General features: G+C 37.5%; 1 protein-coding gene across 1 annotated transcript; it reads left to right on the top strand.

Annotated features, from left to right (window-relative positions):
* egln2 (egl-9 family hypoxia-inducible factor 2) lies at nt 1–26,317 on the top strand. Its single transcript, XM_059330643.1, has 6 exons — nt 1–289; nt 813–2,344; nt 20,476–20,595; nt 21,552–21,688; nt 24,522–24,589; nt 25,611–26,317. The coding sequence occupies exons 2-6, from the start codon at nt 1,043–1,045 to the stop codon at nt 25,661–25,663; spliced, it is 1,680 nt and encodes a 559-aa protein (XP_059186626.1). The 5' UTR covers nt 1–289; nt 813–1,042; the 3' UTR covers nt 25,664–26,317.
* The last annotated feature ends 1,208 nt before the right edge of the window (nt 26,318–27,525 follow it).

Raw genomic sequence — 27,525 nt, 5'->3', positions numbered from 1 at the left:
GGAGGAGGAGTGGGGGAGTCAGAGAGAAAGTGGGGGCTCTCGCTGACTAAACGCACTTTCCCTGTGATTGAGAGGACCTGGTGTCCCTCCAGCATCTCCCTCCGTCCCTCGGCTTAGTTTAATATGTCACACCGGCGTTGGTCGCCGTCACCCGCTGGATTTTATTTATAACTGAGCAGAAAATTGGATGGAACTCACAAACGGGCAAGACACTCCCGGAAATAACATGCGTACTCTCAGCCTGTCACGTACGCTCGCTGAGGATTTGCATCGCTGTCGGCTGCCGTAGGTAAGCAGCGGCTCCACGGAGGGAGATTTACATGCTTTATTCTCACATTACAGCTGCATTTACACTCTGAAATGTGTGTGTTTCAAATGAATGAATCATTGTGTGTATGAACGCTCTATTTTTTTAACAGGGGACCCGATTGCAAGGCTGCTAAGTTAGTAATCAATAGACGAAATATAAGTCCTTGAATGAAGCCGAACACCAACTCTCAGTGTAAAAGCCTGTTTTTGCAGAATAAATGTTATACTTGTTAACCATTTTTTAATTTAAGTCTTATTTCAGTGTAAATGACTGCCAGGAAAGTGAGTTTTTGTTAGCCTCTATTCTTAAGCATTTTCTTTTTTTTTTTGACATGCATTAAGTGCATGACATGCACTTAATTGTGCTCTTTGCCCTACTTTCAGTGTGTCTATATAAATACTGCGCCATAAATACTGTACACTTATTTACTTCAGCTCACTGTGACAAGTGGTCCGCACTGTGCTATTAATAGGCCTAAAGTGTATCATTTTACTCTCCACAGAGATCCAGCACAGCCTCAAGATGTTTATAAGACGGATACAAACAAGAAGGCAACTAAGGATCATTAAATGAGAGTAAGTGGGGAGATAAAAGCGGGTAGAAGAAGAGGACTTGGATATGAAACTTCTCGCGGCTGTGGCAGATCCTCTCCATCCAGAGAAATTAGCGGCTCAGCTAGAAAATGAAGCGAGGACGTGAGCTACGTGCGCATCCAGCAGATGACGAGTTGAAATGGAGAGCTTGGGACACGCGGACCTTTTAAACCCAAGCTCCTCCCGCAGATCCGTCGCTGTTTTAGCCTCGCAGGAGAGGAGGACGAGCGGCCAGCAGCTCGTGTTTGGAGCCGCAGAGATCCCCAGCGCGCACCGGGCGGACATGGGGCTGAACGGCTTCTGCGCCGCGCCGGCCGAGAGTCCCACGGCTGCGGAGTTACTGGCGGGTCTGGCCTCCCAGACCGACTCCCCCGCGATCACAACCCCGACGATGCAGTCCAAAACCGGCGTGCCGCTCTACAACGGCGGCGTGGTGTCTCCGTCCGCCACCGTGGAGGGGAGCCATGCAGGCGTTTTGGCTCACACACCAAACGGTTACCCGGCACACATGAAGAGGGCGGCGGAGGTGACAGACGGCCCCACGTACCCCCTCACCAGCAGAGCCTGTCTGCCGGAGAAAGGGGACCGGACAGCTCATGAGAAGTGCCCTTTACTGATGAGGAGGATCAATGGAGACCTTAAAGCCAGACAGGTGCAGCAACAGAAACGGAGAGGTGGAGAGAACCGGGACACCGGGTCAGGGACTGTCAGTGGTCTAACCACCACATCAGGGTCACCGGGGTCAGGGAGTCCCGTGGACCCAGTTTGCACTCCGGGGGACTCTGACTTTAAGCGGAGACGGTTGTCGGATGGAAGTGTTGCTGCACAAGTGTTGAGCAGCAACATTTGTGTTGCTCCCAAATCTTCAGAGGCCCCCAGAGTGGCCCGAGCAGCCGCCCCGTTCAACTGCAGCAACAGTTCCCATAGCAACCAAATAACTATCAATCATGTGGACTGTGTGCCCCCCCAGTCTCCCTTCACCCCTCATACTAACCAGCACAGCAGACATAAAGTGGCCTCCTCGGGCCCGCCAGCTGCACCCAGCCAGACCTCCCCTGTTGAGGCTAACTGCATCCCGACCCCACCGCCTCCTGCGGCGCCCGGCTGGTCAGCAGAGCACATAGCGCAGCAGTACGTCGTCCCCTGCATGAAGTACTACGGCATCTGCGTGAAGGACAACTTCCTGAGTCCTGCGCTGGGCGACAGGGTCCTGGAGGAGGTGGAGGTCCTAAACCGCAGTGGGAAGTTCCGGGGAGGGCAGCTGGTCAGCCAGAAGAACATTCCCTCTCGGAGCATCCGGGGCGACCAGATCGCCTGGGTGGAGGGACGGGAGCCCGGGTGCGAGAGCATCGGGGCCCTGATGGCTCACATTGATGAGGCCATCATGTACAGCGCTGCCAATGGACAGCTGGGGGACTGCATCATCAATGGACGCACTAAGGTGAGGCCAGGATCAGGGTGGGGTCATGTTTTTATTTCTAGATGCCAGAGAAAACACAGGCTGCAAACAAGCCAGTCGGTCTGATGACGTCATGGTTGGTTGTGTCATGTCTGCTCTGCTCTAAGCCAACATGCAGGCAGGCAAACACACACACACACACACACACACACACACACACACTCACACCACAGTGGGAGAGTGAGCTGAGCGTTTGGTAGGATGTGGAGATGAGCCCTGCTGTGTTTCTAGCACGTGAGCTAGATAAGGGGGGCTGCGGGCAGATCCTTCCCCTTAAACTGGCGTTGTGCCTAAGTTTGCCCCGTCCCTACCTTGATACCGCAGCAGAAAAAAACCCCTCTGTATCTCATCTTCCATCACTATATCCCTGCCTTTGAAGACAACTTTTTACTATCACCACTTTCACCCATGCAGACATGGCGCCAATATGCTTTTTTCTCTTTGTTTTAGCAGGACTACAGTGGCGGTTCTAGACCAGTTTTACTATGTTCATTCTGTTACATTTGAACCACATGTGATTTTCTTAAGTGTATTTATATTTTTTTAATTGACGCTTGTTCAAGCCTATATCGATATTTCCCCGATAATGTAGCCTATATCAGGGATGGGAAACTGGAGGCCCGAGGACCGCATACGGGCCGCACCCTCACTTTCAGTGGCCCCAGTGGTGGTTCTAGACCAGTTTTACTATGTTTTGTTACATTTGAACCACATGTGATTTTCTTAAGTGTATTTATATTTTTTTAATTGACGCTTGTTCAAGCCTATATCGATATTTCCCCGATAATGTAGCCTATATCAGGGATGGGCAACTGGAAGCCCGAGGACCGCATACGGGCCGCACCCTCACTTTAAGTGGCCCCAGTGGCGGTTCTAGACCAGTTTTACTATGTTTTGTTACATTTGAACCACATGTGATTTTCTTAAGTGTATTTATATTTTTTTAATTGACGCTTGTTCAAGCCTATATCGATATTTCCCCGATAATGTAGCCTATATCAGGGATGGGAAACTGGAGGCCCGAGGACCGCATACGGGCCGCACCCTCACTTTAAGTGGCCCCAGTGGCGGTTCTAGACCAGTTTTACTGTGGGGGCCAAGGAGGGGCCAGTGTTTAATCAGAGGGGCACATTTGCACATTAAAAAATGGCAAAGATGATATTTAAGCATTCAAAATCTTTATTTTATCTCATTTAAGTATATTTGGAAGATACAAATACATTGATTTAAATAATGAGACTCACCAACAATAACAGGGTTTTTTTGCATGACAATGACATTTTTGTGCACAATCACTTTTTTATTTTGAAAGTGCAGTAAAAACAAAGCAGACCAAAAAAAAACCCGCCTACTGTTGCACCTTATTCATCATGACGTGAACAGTGGCGGTCCTAGACCAGTTTTACTGTGGGGGCCAATGAGGGGCCAGTGTTTAGTCAGAGGGGCACATTAAAAAATGGCAAAAATTATATTTAAGCATTCAAAACCTTTATTTTAGCTTATTTAAAAATGTCATTTAAATATATTTGGAAAGATACAAATACATTGATTGAAACAATGAGACTTACCAACAATAAGTTATTTTTGTACGACAATGACATTTGTCATTTTTGTGCACAATCACTTTCTTTTATTTTGAAAGCTTTTATTGCACAATAAACTATTATACAATGTACACATTCTGGGTTCATTTTGTGTACAATGAGATATTGTTTGAACTAAAAATAGGTAAGAATTGTTCCGTTGTTCATCGTTATAAATTGATCATTTTATTATTAATTTGACACAGGGGCCACAGCAGGGGCAGAGGCCCCTGGAGGCCCCTGTATAGAACCGCCACTGCAGGACTATAGTGCATGCCTCAGCTTCTTTATTCCATTCATATTTTTCAGTTTCTATACGCAGTTACCACAGCACACTACTTTAATATTGTTCTGAAATAACAAAAGAGCCTGTAACTCTTTTAATTCCTCTTCGTTTTTGTCCAAAGATGACCTGACAGGCAGTGGTTTTTCCTGTTCTGCACTAAGGTTTGACGCAGTACCAGAATTTTAAACTTCGATGCAATACTAGTACAGGCTTTTTCTTCTTATTATAAATGCTTAAGTGCAGCACACAAGCTGTTTTCGGCCCCACCGAAGCCAAATTAATAATTAAAGTAAACTCCAGATCTTAAGTAGTTCATCCTCTGAGGGCTTTTGTCCTTAAGCGTTTTGGGTGTTGTTTTGTTTAATATTTGCTCTAGCTATTTAAACTCTTTGTATTCAGATAAACACTGATGGTTTGGGGGATGGGGGATTTTGGATTCTCCTGTTGTAATTAAAAGTTTCTCCCTTTTATCTTTGGACAAAAAGTGATAAAGTGCCCTTTTTGTGTGCTAGTATACCACAGCATACATGTGCTTTTTATTATTTTAACCCCTGCCTCATAAACATCCTGAGTCCACCAGTGCAGATGTGGTACCAATAATTGTACAAAATAATGTGAAATTGCACAATTTTAATTAAAAAGCCATTACATTTTTTGGGGGGAGGAAACCACAAACCCCTAACCACCTTCCAAATGCGTGGGTGCACCTAAGTCTTGCACAAACTTAAGGAAAACAGTGTTCGTAGAAAAAAAAAAAATATATATATACTCGATAACATGGACATCCGAGGCACACAAAATATATATTTTTAATTAACAACTGGCACACAGTGCAGGTACAGTTTTATTTGTGCAGCCGAGGGTTAAAAATCTGATTGTCGATCATTTTTAAACTAACTTAAACATAACTTAAATACCCGTAATACTATCAAAAGTAAATGCTGTATTATCGTTAACATGGTTTTGAGTGTAAGCACTTTGATAAGCTTGTCCTGCACACAGCTGTGGACATTGTGTGGTCTGGAACCCCCTCCCCCCTTTTCCTGTCATTCCTGTGTTATCTGACACAGGTAATGTCAGTGAACTGTTCTGACTGGTTCACTCTGGTTTATTCTCCATCCTGAATCTGTTTGTATAGTCTCCAGTCTTTGCTATTTTGTCCCCCTTGTAACATGGAAAATCATTAGAGTCGGCCTGTCGATATGTCCTGCTGGTTTAGATAAATAGATAGATAGACTTTATTTATCCCAAGCTGGGAAATGACAGTGTAGAAGCAGCATTACACACAGAGACAATAACAACACAATTAAATAAAAAGAACAACCTAGGCATACTTCAAGCAATAAAATATAAAAATACAATAAAAAATAAAGTGTCTAAAGAAGGAGTATGAATTAAGGAGTAGAATTCCAGTGCGGAATAAATATGAATTTGCAGTATAAAATGTTGGTGCCATGAAACAAATAAGGTGCAATGAACAGTGTGCATAAAAAAAAAAAAACACATAAAGTGCATAACGATGGTATGTAATGAACCAGACTATTTGTTATTGTACAGTGTGATGGCATGTGGCAGGAAAGATTTTTTATATAATATACACTACTGGTCAAAAGTTTTAGAACACACCAACTTTTCCAGAATTTAATTGAAAATGATGCAGTTTAATGTCTCAGTGTACTCTGAAATTAATGCACATTTGCAACGTTTAAAATTCTTTATTGAGCATGATAGTGTTTTGAGAGTAAAAAAAAGATTCAAAATCACATTTTATGTTGGACTAAAGGACTAAAAAAAGACACAAAATGACCATAAAAAGACACAAAATGACAAAAAAAGACACCAAAAGACACAAAATGACAAAAAAAAAGACACAGAATGACCAAAAAAGACACAAAATGACCAAAAAAGACACAAAATGACTAAAAAAAAGACACAAAATGACTTACAAAGACATGAAAAGAATTCAAAAATGGACAAAACAGCCCAAGACTCCATAGAGTTAAATTGTTAACCCATTTCTTGTTCCCTGAAAAAGGCCTACTTGTATAATTCGGAAATGTACATTATTTTTCAGTTTTGGTTAAGCTTACCTTTTTTTATTTACCTCTGGCAGTTCAACACTTACCTTTGGACCCTTTCAAGCTGTTCATTTGACTTGAACTGCTTGAATTTCAATAAAAAACTGGAAAAATTGGGGTGTTCTAAAACTTTTGACCAGTAGTGTATATATAATATATCCATATTTTCTGGATTTAGTGTCATGGTCTCTTACCCTATCAGCTGCAAGTTAACCATTACATGCCAGTCTAGACTGTTACCCAACAGGTTATCAGTGTTTGAACAGGCCCCTCCAGATTTACAGTATAACAGACCCAGACATCACCACGTACAGCACCTTGCCCCCTGTGCACACCGAGTCATGTACATCAGCTCCAGCTTGTGTGAAACAGCAGTTGTTGGCTCCTTCATGACACCAGCAGCTTTCTCTCTCAATACTTGCTGACTGAGCTGCTTTCAGGTCAAAGCTGTGCCTGGTCTGTGACAAAATGACAGTGAAACAAGAAAGTAATGAGACTGTATTCAAACATGTAAGCCAGGGGCGTCAAACTCAAATACACAATGGGCCAAAATTTAAAACTTGAATAAAATCGCGGGCCAACATTGAACAAATAAACCTTTTAATATATACCAAACATGTTTTGCTTTAACATTAAATATGGAACCAGCAACGCTTATAAACATACAATATATAATTAAATAGTGCAGACATGCAAAATCAAATTTCAAATAAAAAACACATCAATGTCATTAATTTATTAAATACAAATTAAATAAAATTTGTATGCCTCTTTTCTATTTGCATCCTTCTGATTTAAATATCAAAATAAAGTTTTTCAACAGGTTAATACATTTAAAAATAAAATAACAATAATAAATCTAATGTTAGCAGTAAATGCGCCGTATAATACCGGCGGGTCAGCTTTTATAGTACAATAGTAATAATTTGGTATTGCCTCACAGGCCAAATAAAATTACACTGCGGGCCAAATTTGGCCCGCGGGCCAGAGTTTGACACCCCTGGTGTAAGCTAACAGGTCTCATTTTTCAAGATTGTCCCAATCTGCAGGTTAGAGTGCAAAATTCTTCTGCATGCTGCCATGCATTCTACTGCACACAAACACTGTCTCACTTAATAGATATAAAAAAAACCCCTTTTATCTCATGACACTTAGAGCTGCAGCGTCCTTTCATGGCTGAAGTGGATTTAACCGGAGAAATCAGCAACACATCAAAGCCTCCATTCACCTGCCTGTTCTGAAGAAGAGGCATCTTTATTTGATTTATCTCATTGCAGTTATGCTTTTCATCAGTGCATTCTTTAATGAAGTGAGTAGAAGTTGTACTACAAGGCGTCTTTCTTTGACTGTATATGGGCATAAAAACACTCAAAAGTAAGAGTTTATTGGAAAGGAGCAGGATTTTAGAGCAAGATGAGATTAGTTTGGGGTTGCACACATTTTGTGTGTCTATATGTCTGTTTTTACCTCCCAGAGGCTGAGCAGGATGTAATGTTGTGTTTATCTATTGCTCCATAAGTTAATAATTTTCTCTTATTTGGCGCAGCTCTGACTAACTGACTGTTTCTTAGAAAAAAAATTGCCAAACACCACATGTTCCCTAGCCAGATCGCTCTTTGCTCTTCGTACAGTAAAAAAAAGAAGTTAAACGCTGTAAAGTACAAAATGTCCTGGCTGGGTGTTCCTGTAGCCAAGTGTTAAGTAGTGATGGAGGCAATGATGGACTGTGCAGGAGAGAGAAAAAAAGGAAGTGATAGGAAAAGAGGAGGAACAGGGAAGAGGACATCCAGATAGAAGGTCACTGCGTCTTTTCCGTCCTCCGTCATTTTTTAATTTATTTTTACGTCTTTTATTATGATCTCCTTTTCCTTTCCCCTTGTCCTTTTACTTTGCAGCTTCTTTTCCTTTTATCAAACCCCAATGTTCACCACTTGGACAAAATATTTCCTAGCTGTTACCGTGGTAACAGGCCCATACAAAGTAGAGCTCAGCTTTGTGTGTGATGTACAGAGAAGGAGCGGGGCTGGCAATGCCCAAAATAATGCCTCAGCAGCAGCAGCAGCAGCGGGTAATATCTCTGTTCCCCGACTGGCGTTAGTCAGCAGAGCTGCCTGTGAGACATACAGCAGGGAGGATTAACGTGTTAACGGGGAGATCAGTTGAAATTGTGACGAGTTAAGATGGGAAAGTCTTGTGTTCTGTGGAAGAGAAACTCGGTTCTGGCTGGGAATGAGACACACGGTGGGGGAGGGGAGAGGCTGGGAGTGAGAGTGGAAGGAGCGGGGGGATAGGGAGCAAGGAGTGGGAGGATAGCGCTGAAATAGTGAGAAGGAGCGATGCAGCAGAAGCCTCGCTATAATGAGAATGTCTGCTGCAGCGCCATGTCCTCACATGCCCCTCTAGAGCTCAGCGGTGCCACCATGCAGACAGGAACTTGAGGTCATACACCGATGCAGCTGCAGGCGGTTAGCTAGCCTGTTTGGATGGATGGATTATGGATAAATAGGCGGACAGATGCATTTTCCATTTTGGTTTGAATTTATCCTCAGACAAATCAAGACCTTATTATAAACATTTCCGGATAATATTTTCTTTTCCGAGATGCTGTAATGACATGATTTGTGTGTACAGTGCAGTACCAGCCTACGATTTTGGACTGCTGCTGTTTTACATAAATACAGAAATGAAACGACAAAGTTAACCCTTTATCAGGCGAAGAACTATATTTGGTAACTTCAGGTAATATTTTGAGAAAAAAGTTGCAAATTTACTAGATTAAAGTGGCAAATCTACAAGAATTTTTTTTTTTTTTCCCCATCGAAACTGATTTAAACTTAAAGAAATGATCCGGACAGACATGATGATGTGATGTATTTATTCATTAAATGGATGCATGTAGTGGCAACTTAGTACTTTTGTTGTTTATATAGCATCATTTTAACATGAGTGACAAAATAAAAAAATGTATTAATAAAATTAAAAAAAACTACAAAACCATGTTGAAGGCACACACCGAGAAAATTATACAGAAATACAGAAATGAAACAACAAAGTTAACCCTTTATCAGGCAAAGAACTATATTTGGTTACTTCAGGTAATATTTCGAGAAAAAAGTTGCAAATTTACTAGATTAAAGTGGCAAATCTGTGTGAAAAAAGTCGCAGATTTACGAGAAAAAAGTGGGAAAAAGCAACTTTTTTCTCCCAGATTCACCACTTTAACCCTTATTAGGACACTCATTGAAATACTTGAAAATTCCAAATTTCAACCCCTAGAGAATATTGGAGGATATTACATACTGCTAGAATGTGTAAAAAAAACAAACATACGAAAATAATATTTTGAGAAAATATTTACGAGATTAAAGTGGCAAATCTACGAGAAAAAAATGCGCAGATTTATGAGATTTAAAGTGGTGAATCTGGGGGGAAAAAGCTGCTTTTTCCCCACTTTTTTCTCAGAAATACGCAACTTTTTTCGCGCAGATTTTCCACTTTAAATCTCTTAAATCTGCAACTTTTTTTCGTGTAGATTTGCCACTTTAATCTAGTAAATTTGAAACTTTTTTCTCAAAATATTTATTTATTTATTAATATTACCTGAAGTTACCAAATATAGTTCTTTGCCTGATAAAGGGTTACAGCTGATGTCAGAACAGTTTGTGATGTTTTAAATCAGCTTTTTTTAAGATGGTAATAGTGTCTCAATTTTAATTGCACATGGCATTGTGGGATATTCATGTCAATCAATATTACAATGAATTTGGTGAATTAAGTAGTTCAGTTGGTGTTTTGAAGCCTTAAGTCATAAGTTTTGTGATTTTTTTTCTGTCTTACTGCTTTCTTCTTCTTTAAATATGTAATTTAACTTAACTTAATAATAAACATTTTCACTTTTGAATTACATTTTACAGATACATACACAGTTGCCATAAAGTTGGAATAATGTTGTTTTCAGACACAATCCTGTTAATTGTGGTTTCACTTTCATTGTGATATGTTTGGAAGAGATTGATTAATACACTTTGGAGAAGATATACACTTTATCTGTCAGGAATAAATAAAAAAGTTGCCCATAATAAAATTATGGGCGAGATTACAGTGGCAAATCTACCAGAAAAAAATGCGCAGATTTATGAGATTTAAAGTGTTGAACCTGGGGTAAAAAAGCTGCTTTTTCCCCACTTTTTTCTCGGAAATCCGCAACTTTGTTCGCGCAGATTTGCCACTTTAAATCTCTTAAATCTGCAACTTTTTTTCTTGTAGATTTGCCACTTTAATCTAGTTATTTGCCCATAATAAAATTATGGGCAACTGTGTAATTAATCGAATGATTGAGTCAGATGTATACAAAAAATCAGATAAATCAAAACTGAAAGTAGTTGCTAGTTGCAACACCTCGGGTTAGAATTAGTTTGGTTACACCCACAGAAACACTGCATTTCTTCATCCTAACGTTTAGAGGTGACTCATTCATAATGCAGCCGGATTGACTCATAAGGGTTGAGCACATTTCCCCATTTTTTTTCTTTTATGTTCACATAAAAAAGCATAATTTCGAAACTAGGTGAAAGTTCACCATTTGATTATGCTTCTAATTCCGCCATCTTTTCCTCATTAAAGCTACAGATAGCAGTAAGTTCTTCAATGCTGACTGTCTTAAAACCAGAAAAAAGGGCGGTAACGGTGCACAACTAACATATAGGCATTACAGAAACACTCTGTGTTGATATGACTCAGCCTTAACTTGTGATAGATAAGGTTTTAGTCAAACCCTCTTATAATAGAAATCTTTAAAATACACAGATGAGTTTTCTCTATAGGTTGAAACCAGTCCAGTTTTGCTGTTTTATGTTGCAGTAAATCCATAAATCTGTTAAGAGCCTGGTTACATTAGCAGATGTGAGTAGATGTTAAGTGTGAGAGTGGCACATACTTGTATCCAAGGTCATAATGTCCTCAGAAACCATTATCCAGCCTATAGAAGCAGGAAGTTAGGGGTGAATAACATGCCATGATTGAAGCAGAGAGTACAGCTAATATATGAGCTCATAGTGACAGAGCAGTTCATCATAATTCAGTTTAATTCACCCACATGCATATCTGCTTCACTCATCTCCAATCCAATCTGATAGAAACTATTAATAATAGCTGATTTGCATCGCGTGTCATCTAGACTGTTTGTGAGATCAGCATTCGGAAATTAAACAAGATGGCGGAGCTACTTGACAGTCAGAGAGTCGAGTGGTTTTAACCCCGGAGATGGCAAACATCTGTCACGCTGAAGTGTCCTTGAGCAAGACCCTGGCCCACTCCCAATACACACTCACATGTGTTTCTGATAAAGGCTCAGGGTTGTCTCTCTGTGAGGCTGAGAGGACTGAGAGAACAGGTTTTTTTTGCAGTGTGTCAATTCACCGTTTGCATGAGTTTGCAAAGAAATAGAGTTTGCTAGAAGGAATTTTTATTTTTTGTAGTTTTTATTCGGACATAATTATGTTCATTTGTTTTCCAGAACAGACTTTTTTTAGCCTGCACTGCAAAAAAAGAAAAGTTGGGTGAACTCAAAATTTCAAGGCAACAAACTTCAATAAAATTTTTTTAGTTGGACAATTAAACTAAATATTTTAAGTTTTGTTTTTGGAGTTTGCTCAACTCTGAATTCAGATTTTTGTCAACTCAACTGTAAATTGTTGCGATAACAATTTTTAGTTAGCATCGATACGCTAATGGCTACTCTTGTAGCTGTAACAAGCAGCGCAGCTAGCATCAGTTAGCCGCTAGCATCAGTTAGCCGCTAGCTTTCGCTAATGACCGAAAACCTGTTTGTGTTTAAATGTTGAAAATGTGTAGGTTGCCTTCTCCAACAAACGACGTACAACACTGCACAACACAGCTCAGAATAAAATTCCCGTATATAACTCGGAAAGGTGGCTTTCCCGCATTTCACAACAAAGAAATAAGAGTTATCAGAACTATTGTCCCTTGTTTTGAACCCCAACTTAAAGATATAAGTAACAACAACTCACCAACTTGTTTTTGAGCAGACAACTGGCTTCCTTTGTTGTGCTAACATGCTTACATTATTGCCCTAAATGTCAATAATTTATATTTCCAAGTTTTACCAACTTAAATCACTGTTTTAGGCAAAAAAATACAAGTTGGCTTTTTTTGCAGTGTGTCAATTCACAGTTTGCATGAGTTTGCTAAGAAACAGAGTTTGCTAGAAGGAAGTTTTATTTTTTGTAGTTCTTTATTCTGACATAATTATGTTCATTTGTTTTCCTCTCGTTTTAATCAAAGAACATTATGTAACACTTGTTAGTATGTTCAAAAGAGAGCAATAAACTGTTGTAAGGTGGACTTTGAGTGAGTCTCCACCAGCTCCAGAGCTGCACTGAGCCTGGCACAGGAGGTCAGGTAGAAGAGCATGTAGGTTACATATGGAAGTAAATAAAGTATGACAAAATTATAATGATATGTCCGTAGAAATCTAACTATATGGTATAATAAGTCCCCCATCTCTTTGAATTTTCATTTTACACATTAAGAAACTCCAGATGATATGCCAGTTGTCGACTATCACAGAATCATTCTCAGTAACAGTGACACAGTATTTCTTCAGCCACACAGCATCATTTTTCAGTAATTGCATGACATTTTGCAACACAGTAATCCACTAGAGACCCAGTTTATTGATATAATATTTCAATTTGGATCCATCTTACCACAATGTTCTGCCACGACAAGTGGATCATCCCAGCAGTTACTGCATACAGTAACGCCATGGGTTATTGTTTTGATTGATCCTGAGCTGCAGAAATGACATACTGGTTGTTGACAAGGATTCTCTTATCATCTCTACTTATTGCACATGCAACAATAGTGTACATTACAATTTCAATCTACCAGCTTATTATTTAGCAGCACAACAATCCTTACCTTGCATAAATGATCACACAGTGTGGTATGGAGATTTTAAATGCTGGGAAAAAAAGAGATTAGATTAGATAGCCACAGATGCCCTACATTTGAGTGTGCCATATCGTATCGTTCACGATAATATCGGTATAGTTTTTTTATGGTTAAAAAAAATGCATATCATGATATTGGCAACGTTCCTACTTCTTGATGTAGTGGTGTTAGGTTGAGTGTCTGTCACCAGTCAGCCAGAATTTACAAGAAGACTGTCAAAATAAGATGCCTTAAATAAAACATACAAGAACCTTTATTCTCCTTTACAAAATGTCATTAAAATATGCCCCCGGAACCCCTAAATGGTTATTTTTATTATTTGCTCATACTCAAGAGTCAAGAGTACATTTTTTTGTATTTGGCAACTGTTGAGATTTGCACTTCACACTACATTTTATTTGTATTTATTTATACAGGCTAAAAAAAAACCATATTTTCTATATCTTTTTAAGTATTTCCTAATATCGTCAAGAATATCGTTATCTCAAAAATAGCCTGCAATATCGTGATATTCTTTTTTTTTTTTTTTTTTTTCCAACACTACCTTTATTTATTTTCAGACATAACACATACATATAACTACTGGGACTCCGAACATATGCCCCAAACCATGTAAAACACAAATTGTAATTATAAATCACAAACAAAAGAAGGAAACTTAAATACCCAATAAAAAAAATAAAAATTAAATTAAATTAAATTAAATTAAAAAAACAAAAACAAAAACAAAACAAATGACACGATACTACATAAGTAAATTAAAATAAATAATAAAATAATACATAATATAAATAAGAGTACAGATGGGGGAGAATAAATACAAAACCAACCATACACTGCATATAAATGTATAAACACGTAAATTAGAAAGTGGTCAGTCCGTGATATTCTTTTAGGGCCATATCGCCCAGCCCTAATTGAAATTGGTGTTGAGAGAAAAAAAACCTGCATTTTTGTTACCAAAATTCTCTTCAGTGTTTATGATCATGCAGCGACATCCCTGCTTCTGATTTAACCCCTGATACCCCCTCCTCACTCTTTCTCCAGTACTCGCGGTGTTTGTTCCAGCTTATCTGTCCCCTCCCCCTCCTCCCCCCTCTCTCTCCACCATCACTCCTCTTATCAGAATATGCGTGCACTGTTAAGAGTTTATTTTTGTTCTTGACGGAGACAGCATGTTCCGCCTGCAAGGCCGTCACCTTGACAGCCCAGGTATCTACCCACCGAAGCCATTAGGCCATTAATGGTGGTGGCTGGCAGACAGGCCAATGGTGCCAATTAGTCTTTAACTCACAGTGGGCACAGATCTTTGGCAGAGACGGAGGAGAGAGGAGGGCAGAAACAGCAGATTGGATCGAGACGTGCTGTGTCAAGCTATGACTAAACGTGTGTGTGTGTGTGTGTGTGTGTGTGTGTGTGGATTGAAGCCTTGCAGATGTTTCAATTGGTCTGAATATCTGATTTGTTTTTAATGCCTAGGGCTAGTTTAGAATAAATATCATAACCCTCCACTTGAATTATATGTGTTTTGTGCAAGTTCTGATATAGACACTGTGTATGTTTCTGTGTGTATGCTGCAGACTGTCTGCTGTGGCATATTAAATGATAATCATGGTGAATTACAGTTGTTAGATCTGTATCAAGACTGTACTGGGAAAACACACTTCCACATGCACACCCAAAAAAATCACTTTCACCCTCCCAATCCAATCCAATCCCCCTTTATTTGTATAGCACATTTAAACAACACAAACGTCTCCAAAGTGCTGTACATAAAATCAACAATAAAACAAACAATTCCATATACCAATCAGCAGTAAATAATAAGTGTATAAATCTAAAGTGATGCCATAAATAAAACAATACAATCAAACAGATAAACATAGTAAAATAAAATATAAGACGTAGTTAAAAGTATTAAAATAAATAAAAGACACAGAGGACCACAAAACTCACGCAGTGTTAAAAAGCCAAGGAATAAAAATGGGTCTTGAGACGAGACTTAAAACATTCCACTATACACCCTCATATGTGTATAGAGAAAATAAATCCTTGCATGTGGCGAGGAATTTATAAAAAGTGTTGCATGAACACTGTATATTGATATTTGTGCACATATGTAGATGCATGTGCGATCCTATTTTGCATGCGCAAGATACAAACAAGTCACTCTTAATACTAAAAGGATTCGTATGGGTGCTGGAAATCCTTGAAAAAAACAATTTTTCGAGATTTCAAAAGTTCTTGAATTTTTAATACTGTTTGAAACTGCTTGAAATTGCATCATTGCTTTCATAATAAATCACTCTGACTGAGTTTCACTTTTTAGATAAAGTACAACATAACCACTAACTATGACCTTAATGATGAACATATAATTCATTAAAACATATAATTCATTAAAACCTTTACCAGAGTGTAAAAAACTAAACAATGTAAGCATCATAAAACTAGACGCTAGGGCAGATGAGTGTGCAGGTGTACCTAATAAAGTGGCTGCTAAATGTAGATACTGTATATAGATATGTGATTAACTTTGTCTGTAAGGGGCTGGAAACGCTGGAAAATGTACCTTGAAAAGGCTTGAAAGGTGCTTTAATTTGACTTTGAAAATGTGTAGAAACCCTGTAGTGGTTACAAACTTTAAGAACTAAAATATGCTATAGTATTAAAAACAACAACAAGATCTCACATGGACACAGTGGTGGTTCTACACAGGGGCCTCCAGGGGCCACTGCCCCTGTGAAGAAGCCCTTGGCCCCTGCTGTGGCCCGTGTCAAATTAATAATGAAATGATCAATTTATAACGATCAACGACGGAACAATTCTTACCTATTTTTTGTTCAAACAATATCTGATTGTACACAAAAGGAACCCAGAATGTGTACATTGTATAATAGTTTAATTGTGCAATAAAAGCTAAATATAAAGATCATTCTCACTGTACTGCACTTTCAAAATAAAATAAAAAGTAATTGTGCACCAAAATGAGAAATGTAAGAAATTTTCTTACAAAAATAACTGTTAATGTTGGTGAGTCTCATTACTTCAGTCAATGTAGTTCTTCCAAATATGAGACTTTTAGCTAAAATAAAGGTTTTGAATGCTTAGATATAATTTTTGACGATTTTCAATGTGGCCCTCTGATTAAACACTGGCCCCTGCTTGGCCCCCACAGTAAAATTGGTCTAGAACCGCCACTGCATGGACACACAGAGAAATAAAGAGCCTACATGATAAATGTTTGCCAAAATTAAAAGCATTTCACAGTTTTTCTCCTACAGTTTTAAAACCATCATCATTTAAAATACACGTCATGCATAAACTCCAGATCACATTCAGATTACTTTAACCCTATAAAGCCTGAACCATGAAAAAAGTGTTTGATGAACCTGCTGACAAATAAGTAAATTTAAAAAAAATCCAATATCAATAGGCATATATGAATTCTAATTTGTATCATATTTGATACATCAGGTCTTTTTGTGCTCACAGTGTTGCTCACAGTTTGTTTTACTAAAAAAAACATATAAAATCAAACATTTTCAACCTATTAAGACTTTGACTTCCTTTTATCATTCTCCTCAAACATGCAATATATATTTTTTCCATATAACACAAAATCATACATCTGCTGATATGAAGTTTTCTCGCAGCAATGACTGATCCACCAGTGGAACCTGCATATCGTTTTTTTGCTACATCTGGTATTTTTGTTCAATTTGCTGCTCTTTTTTCTTCTTCAACACATGAAGAAAAGAAGGTTTTTCAGGGAAAAAAAGATCACACTAATGATTTCAGTTTCAAAAACTTGTGTATCAAATATGATACACTTGGCTTTATGGGTTAATGTTTCTGATGATCATCATCAACACATATTTTCCTTGCGTGCATTTGATATGTTCGTTTTGACGCAGCAGACGTGTTTGTCAGCCTGAGCGTCGGAGCTAAAGGTCCGGAGGTTAATGAGCTCTGACTGCAAGCGCTGCTCAGTAATGAGAGCTGAACAGAGTCACAAACAACACGAGCAGACTCACTTGGCTGTGAATGAGGACGAGAACACTGCGAGTAGAGGAGGGAGGGCCGGCTGCTCTCTGACTGAAGCCCTCTTGCACAAAAAGTCACCTTTAATTTTACTTTCACAAATAAATCAAGCACAGGTGCGTTTGTTTTACAAATCCAACCTGGTCTCACAGGATTCCGTGGAATAGCCACGGATTTGCTTAACTCAAAATCCGTGGAATAGCCACGGAATCACTCAAATTTCCGTGAAACTGACACGGATTTCGCTACAATGCAAGTTAATGACAGTCATATCCCGACACAAAATGACCAAAAAAGACACAAATTGACCACAAAATGATCAAAAAAGACACAAAATTATCAAAAAAGACACAAAATGACCAAAAAAGACACAAAATAACCAGAAAAGACACAAAATGACTAAATAAAGACACAAAATGACCAATAAAAGGAAACAAAATGACCAAAAAAGACACAAATTGACCACAAAATGACCAAAAAAGACACAAATTGACCACAAAATGATCAAAAAAGACACAAAATGATCAAAAAAGACACAAACTGCTTAACTCAAAATCTGTGGAATAGCCACGGAATCACTCAAATTTCCGTGAAACTGACACGGATTTCGCTACAATGCAAGTTAATGACAGTCATATCCCGTGGCTATTCCAACATACAAAGTGATTATGTACATTCACTGAGTGAATATTTAGAAAATAAAACATATATTTCTCGCTAGAAATGTGATCAAAATCCATTTTTATGCAGAAACTAAGTCAAAATATAGATTTTTTCACTAAAAATGAGAGAACTGTCCGCCATGTTTTTTGTTCTGAACGCCGGGACCTTGAAAGTCACGTGACTTGGAACAAACCAATAGGAAAAAATATCCATGGAATAGCCACGGGATATGACTGTCATTAACTTGCATTGTAGTGAAATCCGTGTCAGTTTCACGGAAATTTGAGTGATTCTGTGGCTATTCCACGGATTTTGAGTTAAGCGAATCCGTGGCTATTTCAAGGATTCCTGTGAGACCAGGTTCTACAAATCTATGTGAGTGCCGTCTGATCTCCTCGGGGTTGAGACACTGTAGCACCAGAGCTTAAATGATGGTGTCAGGCCAGTTAAATCAATACTGCAGCAGTGCAGAACCTGTTAGTCATGAATGATAGTGTCCCAGAACAGATCTGAAGTGATGCAGTGACTCCTGATATTGTAACTTTTGCTTCCCATGCAGAACAATATAAGTCAGTTCAGTGACAGCATCTTCCTTTGGAGTGAGCCCGGAGAGATAAAACACACATTATTACTCTACACGCCGCCAACTATCATCACTGAGGATCTTCCTTTCTGTTTGTCAGTGAATCAGCTGCAGACGTTTCCTTTTCTGTCCCAGCAGAGCAGGGAAACACTGAGCCTTACAGCCACTGGAGACACTCTGTAGCTATTTACAGAAGTCCGGCCTGAAACATGAGCTGATGATGATAACCTCAGCACAGTTTTACTCAGTTTACTCAGCACAGTTAAGATCACCCAAAAAAGAAACAAAATGACGAAATAAGACACAAATTGACCACAAAATGATCAAAAAAGACACAAAATGACCAAAAAAAGACACAAAATGACCAAAAAAGGAAACAAAATGACCAAAAAAGACACAAATTGACCACAAAATGACCAAAAAAGTCACACATTGACCACAAAATGATGAAAAAAGACACAAAATGATCAAAAAAGACACAAAATGACCAAAAAAAGGAAACAAAATGACCAAAAAAAGACACAAAATGACCAAAAAAAGGAAACAAAATGACCAAAAAAGACACAAATTGACCACAAAATGACCAAAAAAGACACAAAATGATCAAAAAAGACACAAAATGACCAAAAAAGACACAAAATGACCAAAAAAGACACAAATTGACCACAAAATTATCAAAATGACCAAAAAAGACACAAATTGACCACAAAATTACCAAAAAAAGACATTAAGACTAAATCACATTAACACATGAACACTTTAACACAGTGGAGACAGAGCTGATTTCCAAAATGATTTGGCGACCCCAAGAAATTATCTCGCGACTCCAATTGGGGTCCCGACCCCAAGGTTGAGAATAGCTGGTCTAGAGCAGCATCAATGGTCCCGTCGTGGTCTGGAATGCACATTGACTGAGGAGCTCTTACGCAGGTCTTGGTTTCCTCCGAGTCCCCAGAGACCGCATCGCTCTCCTCCTTCACAGCCTCCAACACGTGCGTCAAGCAGGGGAAATACCAGCGTGAGACCATTGTTTGAACCTGGATACTCTATCTGCAGACCATTCTGGAGCTGGGAACAACAGCTGAACTCTGACACATTTATGTGCTCCTTTCCCCTCGCGTGATTGTGTGTGTTTTACAAATGAATACATAATGGGATTTTGTATTAAGCATGCAAATATTCCACCTGGAGAAAAGGTGGGAAAAGTGGAAAAAGGTGGAAAAAGTGGTGTGCGAGCTGCTGCTAGAGATGAAAAATGTAATGGCGGTCTGATAATTACACAATTACATTTTTTTCCCCCCACAATAAAGACGTGTAAATAAACATTTCCTTTGCAAAATGTAAAATCAAGAACTGTAATATTAATTAATAAATAAATGCAGGCTATTCAAAATGCACTTCATCTTCAAATGAAGCGTAGAAGAAGTTCTCTTCTTCCATTTTTCCAGCCTGTGTTATGATGACGAGGTTGTTTAGCTCCACGCTCATTTAAACTTGCTGCAATTTTTGTTCAACGCGGCTCAAAATATTATAACATTTTCCAACTTATGTGCTTTCTGCCTCTGATCCTGAGCCTGTCATCATCCTCTTTGCTCTTAAAAGTGGAAGCTTGTGCATAACTTTGTTGCATTATATTGAAACTGTGTTTCAGATTAATTCAAATGTGAGACCACATTGTTGTGATCGTAATTATTTTATTATAAGTCTGTTCTGGTCATTTGAGCATGATTAAACATGCTGCCTTTAATATGGCTATAAAAAAGCTTATCGCATTTTTTTATTCTTTTTTTATTCTTCAACGAGCATGTGTCCAAACTACAATGCCGCATCAAGTGTTTTATTATGTTTAAAGTGGACACAAATGTATCTAACAATCCTGTTTTTTTCTGTTTTCTGTTCAGGCGATGGTTGCTTGTTACCCAGGCAACGGGGCAGGGTACGTCCGCCATGTTGACAACCCCAATGGTGACGGACGCTGCATCACATGTATCTATTATCTCAACAAGAACTGGGATGTCAAGGTACAGTCACAAGATGAATATTTGTTCAATTTAGAAGATATATAATAAAAATACATTTTAGAAACATAAGGACATTTCAGAGTCATAGACTATATAAAAGAAGTGGAGGTAGCGTCTGGGTCTGAAAAGTGATTTAGAAGAAGAAGAAGAAGAAGATTACTTTATTAATCCCACAATGGGGAAATTCAGCCTCTGCATTTAACCCATCCTTTTTTTACCCTTTTATTTGTCTTTTTTATCTCTAACTCTGTTTTGGATTGAGTTTTTATTACTATTTTATTCTATTTTATTTTATTATTTTAATGTTTTTAGTATTTTCCTTGTTTTCATTTATACTAACAGACACTCCAAGGAGTCGCTGTTCATTTTTCTTAGGTACGGAAAGGTACATTTTGTTTTTGTTTTTTGCTAGCCAAAATGAATAATGCTGCAGTTAATGCTAACATGAATTAGCAGCAGCTTCTCTCAGTCAGGTTGAGGTGTAGAGAGGCTGTAGTCAGTGATCAGATCCCTCTCCCCCTCCACAGTCCAAATATGGTCTGCTTCCTGTTTTCGAGAAAAAGATGGTGACGCGTGTAGCGCTGAACCTACAAACCAATGGGTGACATCACAGTGACTACGTCCATTATTTATACACGTAGATATCAGTACCACCCATATTTGCTCCAACAACCAGTTTCAAGTCTTTCTCAATACAGCATGATGTTTATTTTGTAAATTGTGGCCCCATTTAGAGTAAAACAGGCGATAGAGCAGAGCATGCTTTATGGCGTAGCTACCTTGGTATTGACACACAACAACCACAGCAACCTGCTTCAAAACACAAAGAGTCCACAACCCAACGGGTGGCTACATTCACTTCTTCTCTTTTATTACCGTCTGTGTTCAGAGTAAATGAGGAGCATCACATGGCTGAAGTGTGACAGAGTTGTGTGTCTGTGTGTGTGTGTTTGTAGAAACAAGGAGGCTTGCTGCAGATCTACCCTGAAGGCAAAAATGTGGTCGCCAGCATCGAACCTCTGTTTGACCGGCTGCTCATCTTCTGGTCTGACCGCAGGAACCCTCACGAAGTCAAACCAGCCTACTCCACTCGGTCAGTAGCTCTTTATTATATACAACACGCTCACACAAATCCTTCAAAAGTAATGCTGTGATTTCATATTATATGGAAAGAGAGCAGGCACACTTCCAATACTGCCAGTTGTGTATATTTAGCATATAATAGCACACTCTGTACTGTAACACAGCTGTTCTCAACCTTGGGGTCGGGACCCCAATTGGGGTCACGAGATGATTTCTGGGGGTCGCCAAATCATTTTGGAAGTCAGCTCTGTCTCCACTGTGTTAAAGTGTTCATGTGTTTTAGTCTTTTTGGTCATTTTGTGCCTTTTTTGCTCAATTTGTGTCTTTTTCCGGTCATTTTGTGTCTTTTTTTATGATTTTGTGGTCAATTTGTGTCTTTTTTGGTTATTTTGTGTCTTTTTTTGAATGATTTTGTGGTCAATTTGTGTCTTATTTGGTTATTTTGTGTCTTTTTGGGTCAATTTGTGTCTTTTTTGGGTCATTTTGTGTCTTTTTTTATATCATTTTGTAGTCAATTTGTGCCTTTTTTTGGTCATTTTGTGTCTTTTTTGGTCATTTTGTGTCTTTTTTAGTCGTGCATGTGAGATTGTGTTCAATGAGCAGGGGTCGCGGACAACATGAATGTTAAATTGGGGGTCGAGAGGCAAAAAGGTTGAGAACTACTGCTGTAATAAATATACACTATTATAACAGCATGTTAATTATAGGAGTTTATCAAGTATTTAACACAGATTGCACTGAAAACAAAAGTAGATTTATTATGATTCTTACTAAACAAGCCCAGCAGGTCAAAGCACAAAGCACACACACACACACACACACACACACACACACACATAAACGGATGCAGATTTATTGTTTTTTTTTTTGCACAAACCCCTTTTTCCTCTCTTCTATGTTAGGGAGCCTTGTTTTTAACATGAATCTAAAATCTAAATCAGTTAAAAAATCAAGTGTAATAGTGCTTTATATGGTTGAACCAGGATAAAAATATTTCAGATTTGGACAAAAGTGACTTATTACTATATACTGTAATATACTATTATTATTATTATACCAGCCTTATTTATTATTATTATTACTATTACTATTATTATATATTTATATATGATATATCATATTATTTTGTTTATAATTATTTTTATTTTATATTACTATTTATTATTACATATTATATTATATATTATATACTGTACTATTATTACAATTATATACCTTCTAGTCACTATAGCATTGTTGCCATCATATCATCAGTATAATTATAATTACCATCATCTTGCCAACCTACCAACTGATCTGCTTTTTTTTAACTTCTTAAGTGTCCTTGTTGTATTCTGTGTTTTTTTCTATTGTTGTTTTTATTCATGCTACCTCAGTATTTTATTCTATTGTATTTTATTGTACTTGAATACGGGACTGCTGTGACAACTAAATTTCCCTTCGGGGATGAATAAAGTAATCTATCTATCTATTTCTCGTATGAAATGATATTGGCAAGACAAGATTAGACAGATTTGGGTTCTTGAACTTGATACTCTCCTGCTCCGCTCCTCACTCGTCTCCTCTCCATCGGGCTGCTGGGGGGCGAGGAGGAGCCCGGGGCAGGAAGTATGTGTTTCCTGAGGGAGTCGGCGGGAGGGAGACGGGAGGAAGGTTCGATTGCAGGACTCGTGCTGGAGAGGCACAGACATGAGAGACAGGAATAAACAACACGGCCCCACCAGAGAGACGACAAACTGTAGAAATTAACCCTCTGCTGCCCGGAAATCCGCTGTTCACTGTCATAAAAGGCATTTTTTGTCGTCTCTTGTCTCTAGCTGGGACAATACATGCTCTAGAAAGACCACTTTTGTCATTTTGATCTAGTTTTTCAAGGGTATTTAGTTGTTTAACACAGTAGTTCTCAACCTTTTTGAGTCGCGACCCCCAATTTAACATGCATGTTGTCCGCGACCCCCGCTCACTGAATCCCACACGCACAGTTCAGATCATACAAACTCAGTTGATACGACGAATTTTGGACGAATAATGAAGCAGAGAACAACTAAAACATCTCCCTGTCTGTGCTACTTTGGGATTTGTCAGAAAAAAAACAAAATTGCCAAAAAAATACATAAAATTAAGCAAAAAAGGACTCAAATTGACCACAAAATGACCAAAAATGACCACAAAAAGACACAAATTGACCAAAAAAGACACAAAATGGCCCAAAAAAAGACACAAATTGACCACAAAATGATCAAAAAAAGACACAAAATGACCAAAAAAGACACAAAATGACAAAAAAAGACACAAAATGACAAAAAAAGACACAAAATGATAAAAAAAGACACAAAATGATCAAAAAAAGACACAAAATGACCAAAAAAGACACAAAATGACCAAAAAAAGACATTAAATGACCAAAAAGACTAAAACACATAAACACTTTAACACAGTGGAGACAGAGCTGACTTCCAAAATGATTTGGCGACCCCCAGAAATCATCTCGCGACCCCAATTGGGGTCGGGACCCCAAGGTTGAGAATAGCTGGTTTAACACATACAACACTTAAAGATAAATTAAACTGCTAATTTTTTTAGGGCATTTTAGGGACTTGATTTCTTATATCACAGCCATTTTATGAACTTTTTCTTGGCAAAACTAAACTTAATAAGCCAAGTTGACTTCTTAAACTACAAATTTTGATTATTTTCATCAGAGTTAAATAGTAAAATGGAGTGCACTTATATAGCGCTTTTATCCAAAGGGCTTTACACTACACACTACATTTTGTACCGACAAAATAGATCAGCTCTTTGTCCTTTTCTTATTAAGAACTCTTTGTCCTTTTGTTCAACAGCTATGCCATCACAGTCTGGTACTTTGATGCCAAAGAGAGAGCTGAAGCTAAAGAGAAGTACAGATTGGGTAAGTTTATTAATAATACATTTGATTATATTGCGCTTTTAAAGGTACTCAAAGATACCTAATTCAATCCCGCTTAACCCTTTATCAGGCAAAGAACTATATTTGGTAACTTCAGGTAATGTTTCGAGAAAAAAGTTGCAAATTTACTAGATTAAAGTGGCAAATCTACAAGAAAAAAAGTCGCAGATTTAAGAGATTTAAAGTGGCAAATCTGCGGGAAAAAAGTCGCAGATTTACGAGAAAAAAGTGGGAAAAAAGCAATTTTTTTCTCCCAGATTCACCACTTTAACCCTTAATAGGACACTCATTGAAATACTTGCAAATTCCAAATTTCAACCCTAGAGAATATTGGAGGATATTACATACTGCCAGAATGTGTAAAAAAACAACATACGAAAACAATATTTTGAGAAAAAAGTTTACAAGATTAAAGTGGCAAATCTATGAGAAAAAAATGCACAGATTTATGAGATTTAAAGTGGTGAATCTGGGATAAAAAAGTAGTTTTTTCCCCACTTTTTTCACGTAAATCTGCGACTTTTTTCGCGCAGATTTGCCACTTTAAATCTCACAAATCTGCAACTTTTTTTCTTGTAGATTTGCCACTTTAATCTCGTAAACTTTTTTCTTAAAATATTATTTTCATATGTTTTTTTTACACATTCTTGCAGTAAGTAATATCCTCCAATATTCTCTAGGTTAAAATTTGGAATTTGCAAGTATTTCAATGAGTGTCCTATTAAGGGTTAAAGTGGTGAATCTGTGAGAAAAAAGTTGCTTTTTTCTCGTAAATCTGCGACTTTTTTCGTGCAGATTTGCCACTTTAAATCTCCTAAATCTGCGACTATTTTTCTTGTAGATTTGCCACTTTAATCTAGTAAATTTGCAACTTTTTTCTCAAAATATTACCTGAAGTTACCAAATATAGTTCTTTGCCTGCTAAAGGGTTAAAAAAAAAAAATCCAAACTATCTCTTTAATCTTAATGTGACTAACTTCCTCTTTCTCTACTGATTGTGTAGCAACAGGACAGAAAGGTGTTCAAGTGCCTGTCACCCAAAACAGCCGGACATAAAAATCTCACCTAATCACTGGAGAGCACTCTGAAAGTAATATGTGCCTTCCTGAACTGATGATGGACGTCACGACCAAATAAGGGAGACGCCGTTGAACTCATCAGTCATCAATGAAGCTCCATATTCCACTCTCACAGTGGCAGATATCGAGCTCAACAGACTGGATTGTGTGGCTGAGGTGAGATCAGAATGAAACGTCTTAAAAGAAGATGTAAAGAAGAAATAAATTAACTTTTGACGTCTCACAGAATCATGTATGAATACAACAAACTGAAAAAAACGGACTCATTCATTTTATTTTGTTGCAGTTTTTTGCCTGTTCGGTTGTCAGTGATGTTGTGATGTAGTGAGAAATGATTGTTTTGCTCTTCTCTGGGGTCATTTTCAACACAAACACAAGGAGCATAAATGATGAATCAGTGGAAAAGGGTGCAAAAAGAATGGGCCTCATTCACCAATATATAAAGGTTTTTCTGTAATTAATTCTTAAGGAAAAAGCTTAAGAAAAGTCGGTAACACTATACATATTTAATCTTAAAAAAACAATTTCTTAAAGTTATATGAATCATTTCAAAAAGCATTAATATACTTAATATGGTGTTAAAATGGGTAACACTTTACAATAACCATCATTTATAAATGGTAAACAGATAGTTTGTTAATGTTTAATCATCATTTATAAACCCTATATAGACCATTTAGAATGGTAAATATATAGTTTATTAATGATTAACTAACTAAATAATTTATAAATGGCTAATAGATGGTATATTATTATAAGTTTATAGTTACTTTGCCATTAACAAACAATTAAATTATAATTAATAGTTTATTAATAGTTTTAGTTGCACTCATTATAACATTTTTAACACCATATTGATTTTGAAATGATTCATATTCACCTTTAAGAAATTGGATGAAAACCTTTAACGATTAAATATGTATAGCACTTTGTAAAGGTTAATAATTGGTTTATAAACCATCTATAAACATCACTTAGTTGGTTATTGTGAAGTGTTACCGAAAAGTCTGTCACATCTATGAAGATTTATCTATGCTTTTAAAACGATGAATCTCATTTCCTTGCAAGTGAAAACTGCATGACGGTTGATCCTAATTAGCAAAGATAAATTAGAAAATGTTGAGAGAATTAAGTCAGAGATTCTCAAATAAAAGTCTAGAGAAGGTGGAGCACTAGAAGGATGTATTCTGCAGGGAGTCAACGCCAAATATATTTAGTGGATATTAAATAACACCCAAAAAAACAGCTAAGTTCTTACTGCAACAACCAAGACTTTATTCCAACCTGTGGCACACTGCTGCATATACTCTCCAATAAAGGCAACAAACAAAAAATATTATTATCTAACTTATTTTGAGCATATAAATAGCAAAATCAATCAATTATTATTGGATGGAATGTTTAAAAATTAACATAACTGATTGAATTTAAGTATTTCTAATTTAACGTTTTGTAACATAATTAAATTATATTATATATATATTTTTATATTTATATTTTATATTATATTTTTATCATTTATAATATTTATTTAATTTGTTTTAATTAATTTATTAAATTAATTAAAACTAATTAAATAAATATTATAAATGATAAAAATATAGATAATAAAATATATAATTATAAAATATTGTAATTGTTGTCTTTAAAATTCTGTTTCTAATATTATACAACTGTATAATTGAGGAAAAAAACACAAACATGTCAGAACTTAAATGTGCATAAGTATGCTCTTACTTTGGAATAATAATCCCCCAAAAACAAAACCTCAGTGAATATCAGGTAACGCTTTATAATAAGGTCCTTAATAACCATTAATTAACAAGTAATAAGGCATTG

Source organism: Centropristis striata, chromosome 4 (genome assembly GCF_030273125.1).
Source record: "Centropristis striata isolate RG_2023a ecotype Rhode Island chromosome 4, C.striata_1.0, whole genome shotgun sequence".
In the NCBI taxonomy this organism is placed as follows: Eukaryota; Metazoa; Chordata; class Actinopteri; order Perciformes; family Serranidae; genus Centropristis; species Centropristis striata.
The sequence above is the reverse complement of the archived record's forward strand: the minus strand, read 5'-3'. Positions and strand labels throughout refer to the sequence as shown.

Coding starts and splice junctions, on each gene's coding strand:
- egln2 (XM_059330643.1), top strand. CDS start 1,043: ATGGAGAGCTTGGGACACGCGGACCTTTTAAACCCAAGCTCCTCCCGC. Junction 2,345..20,475: donor TCATCAATGGACGCACTAAG/GTGAGGCCAGGA, acceptor TTTTCTGTTCAG/GCGATGGTTGCTTGTTACCC. Junction 21,689..24,521: donor AAACCAGCCTACTCCACTCG/GTCAGTAGCTCT, acceptor TTTGTTCAACAG/CTATGCCATCACAGTCTGGT.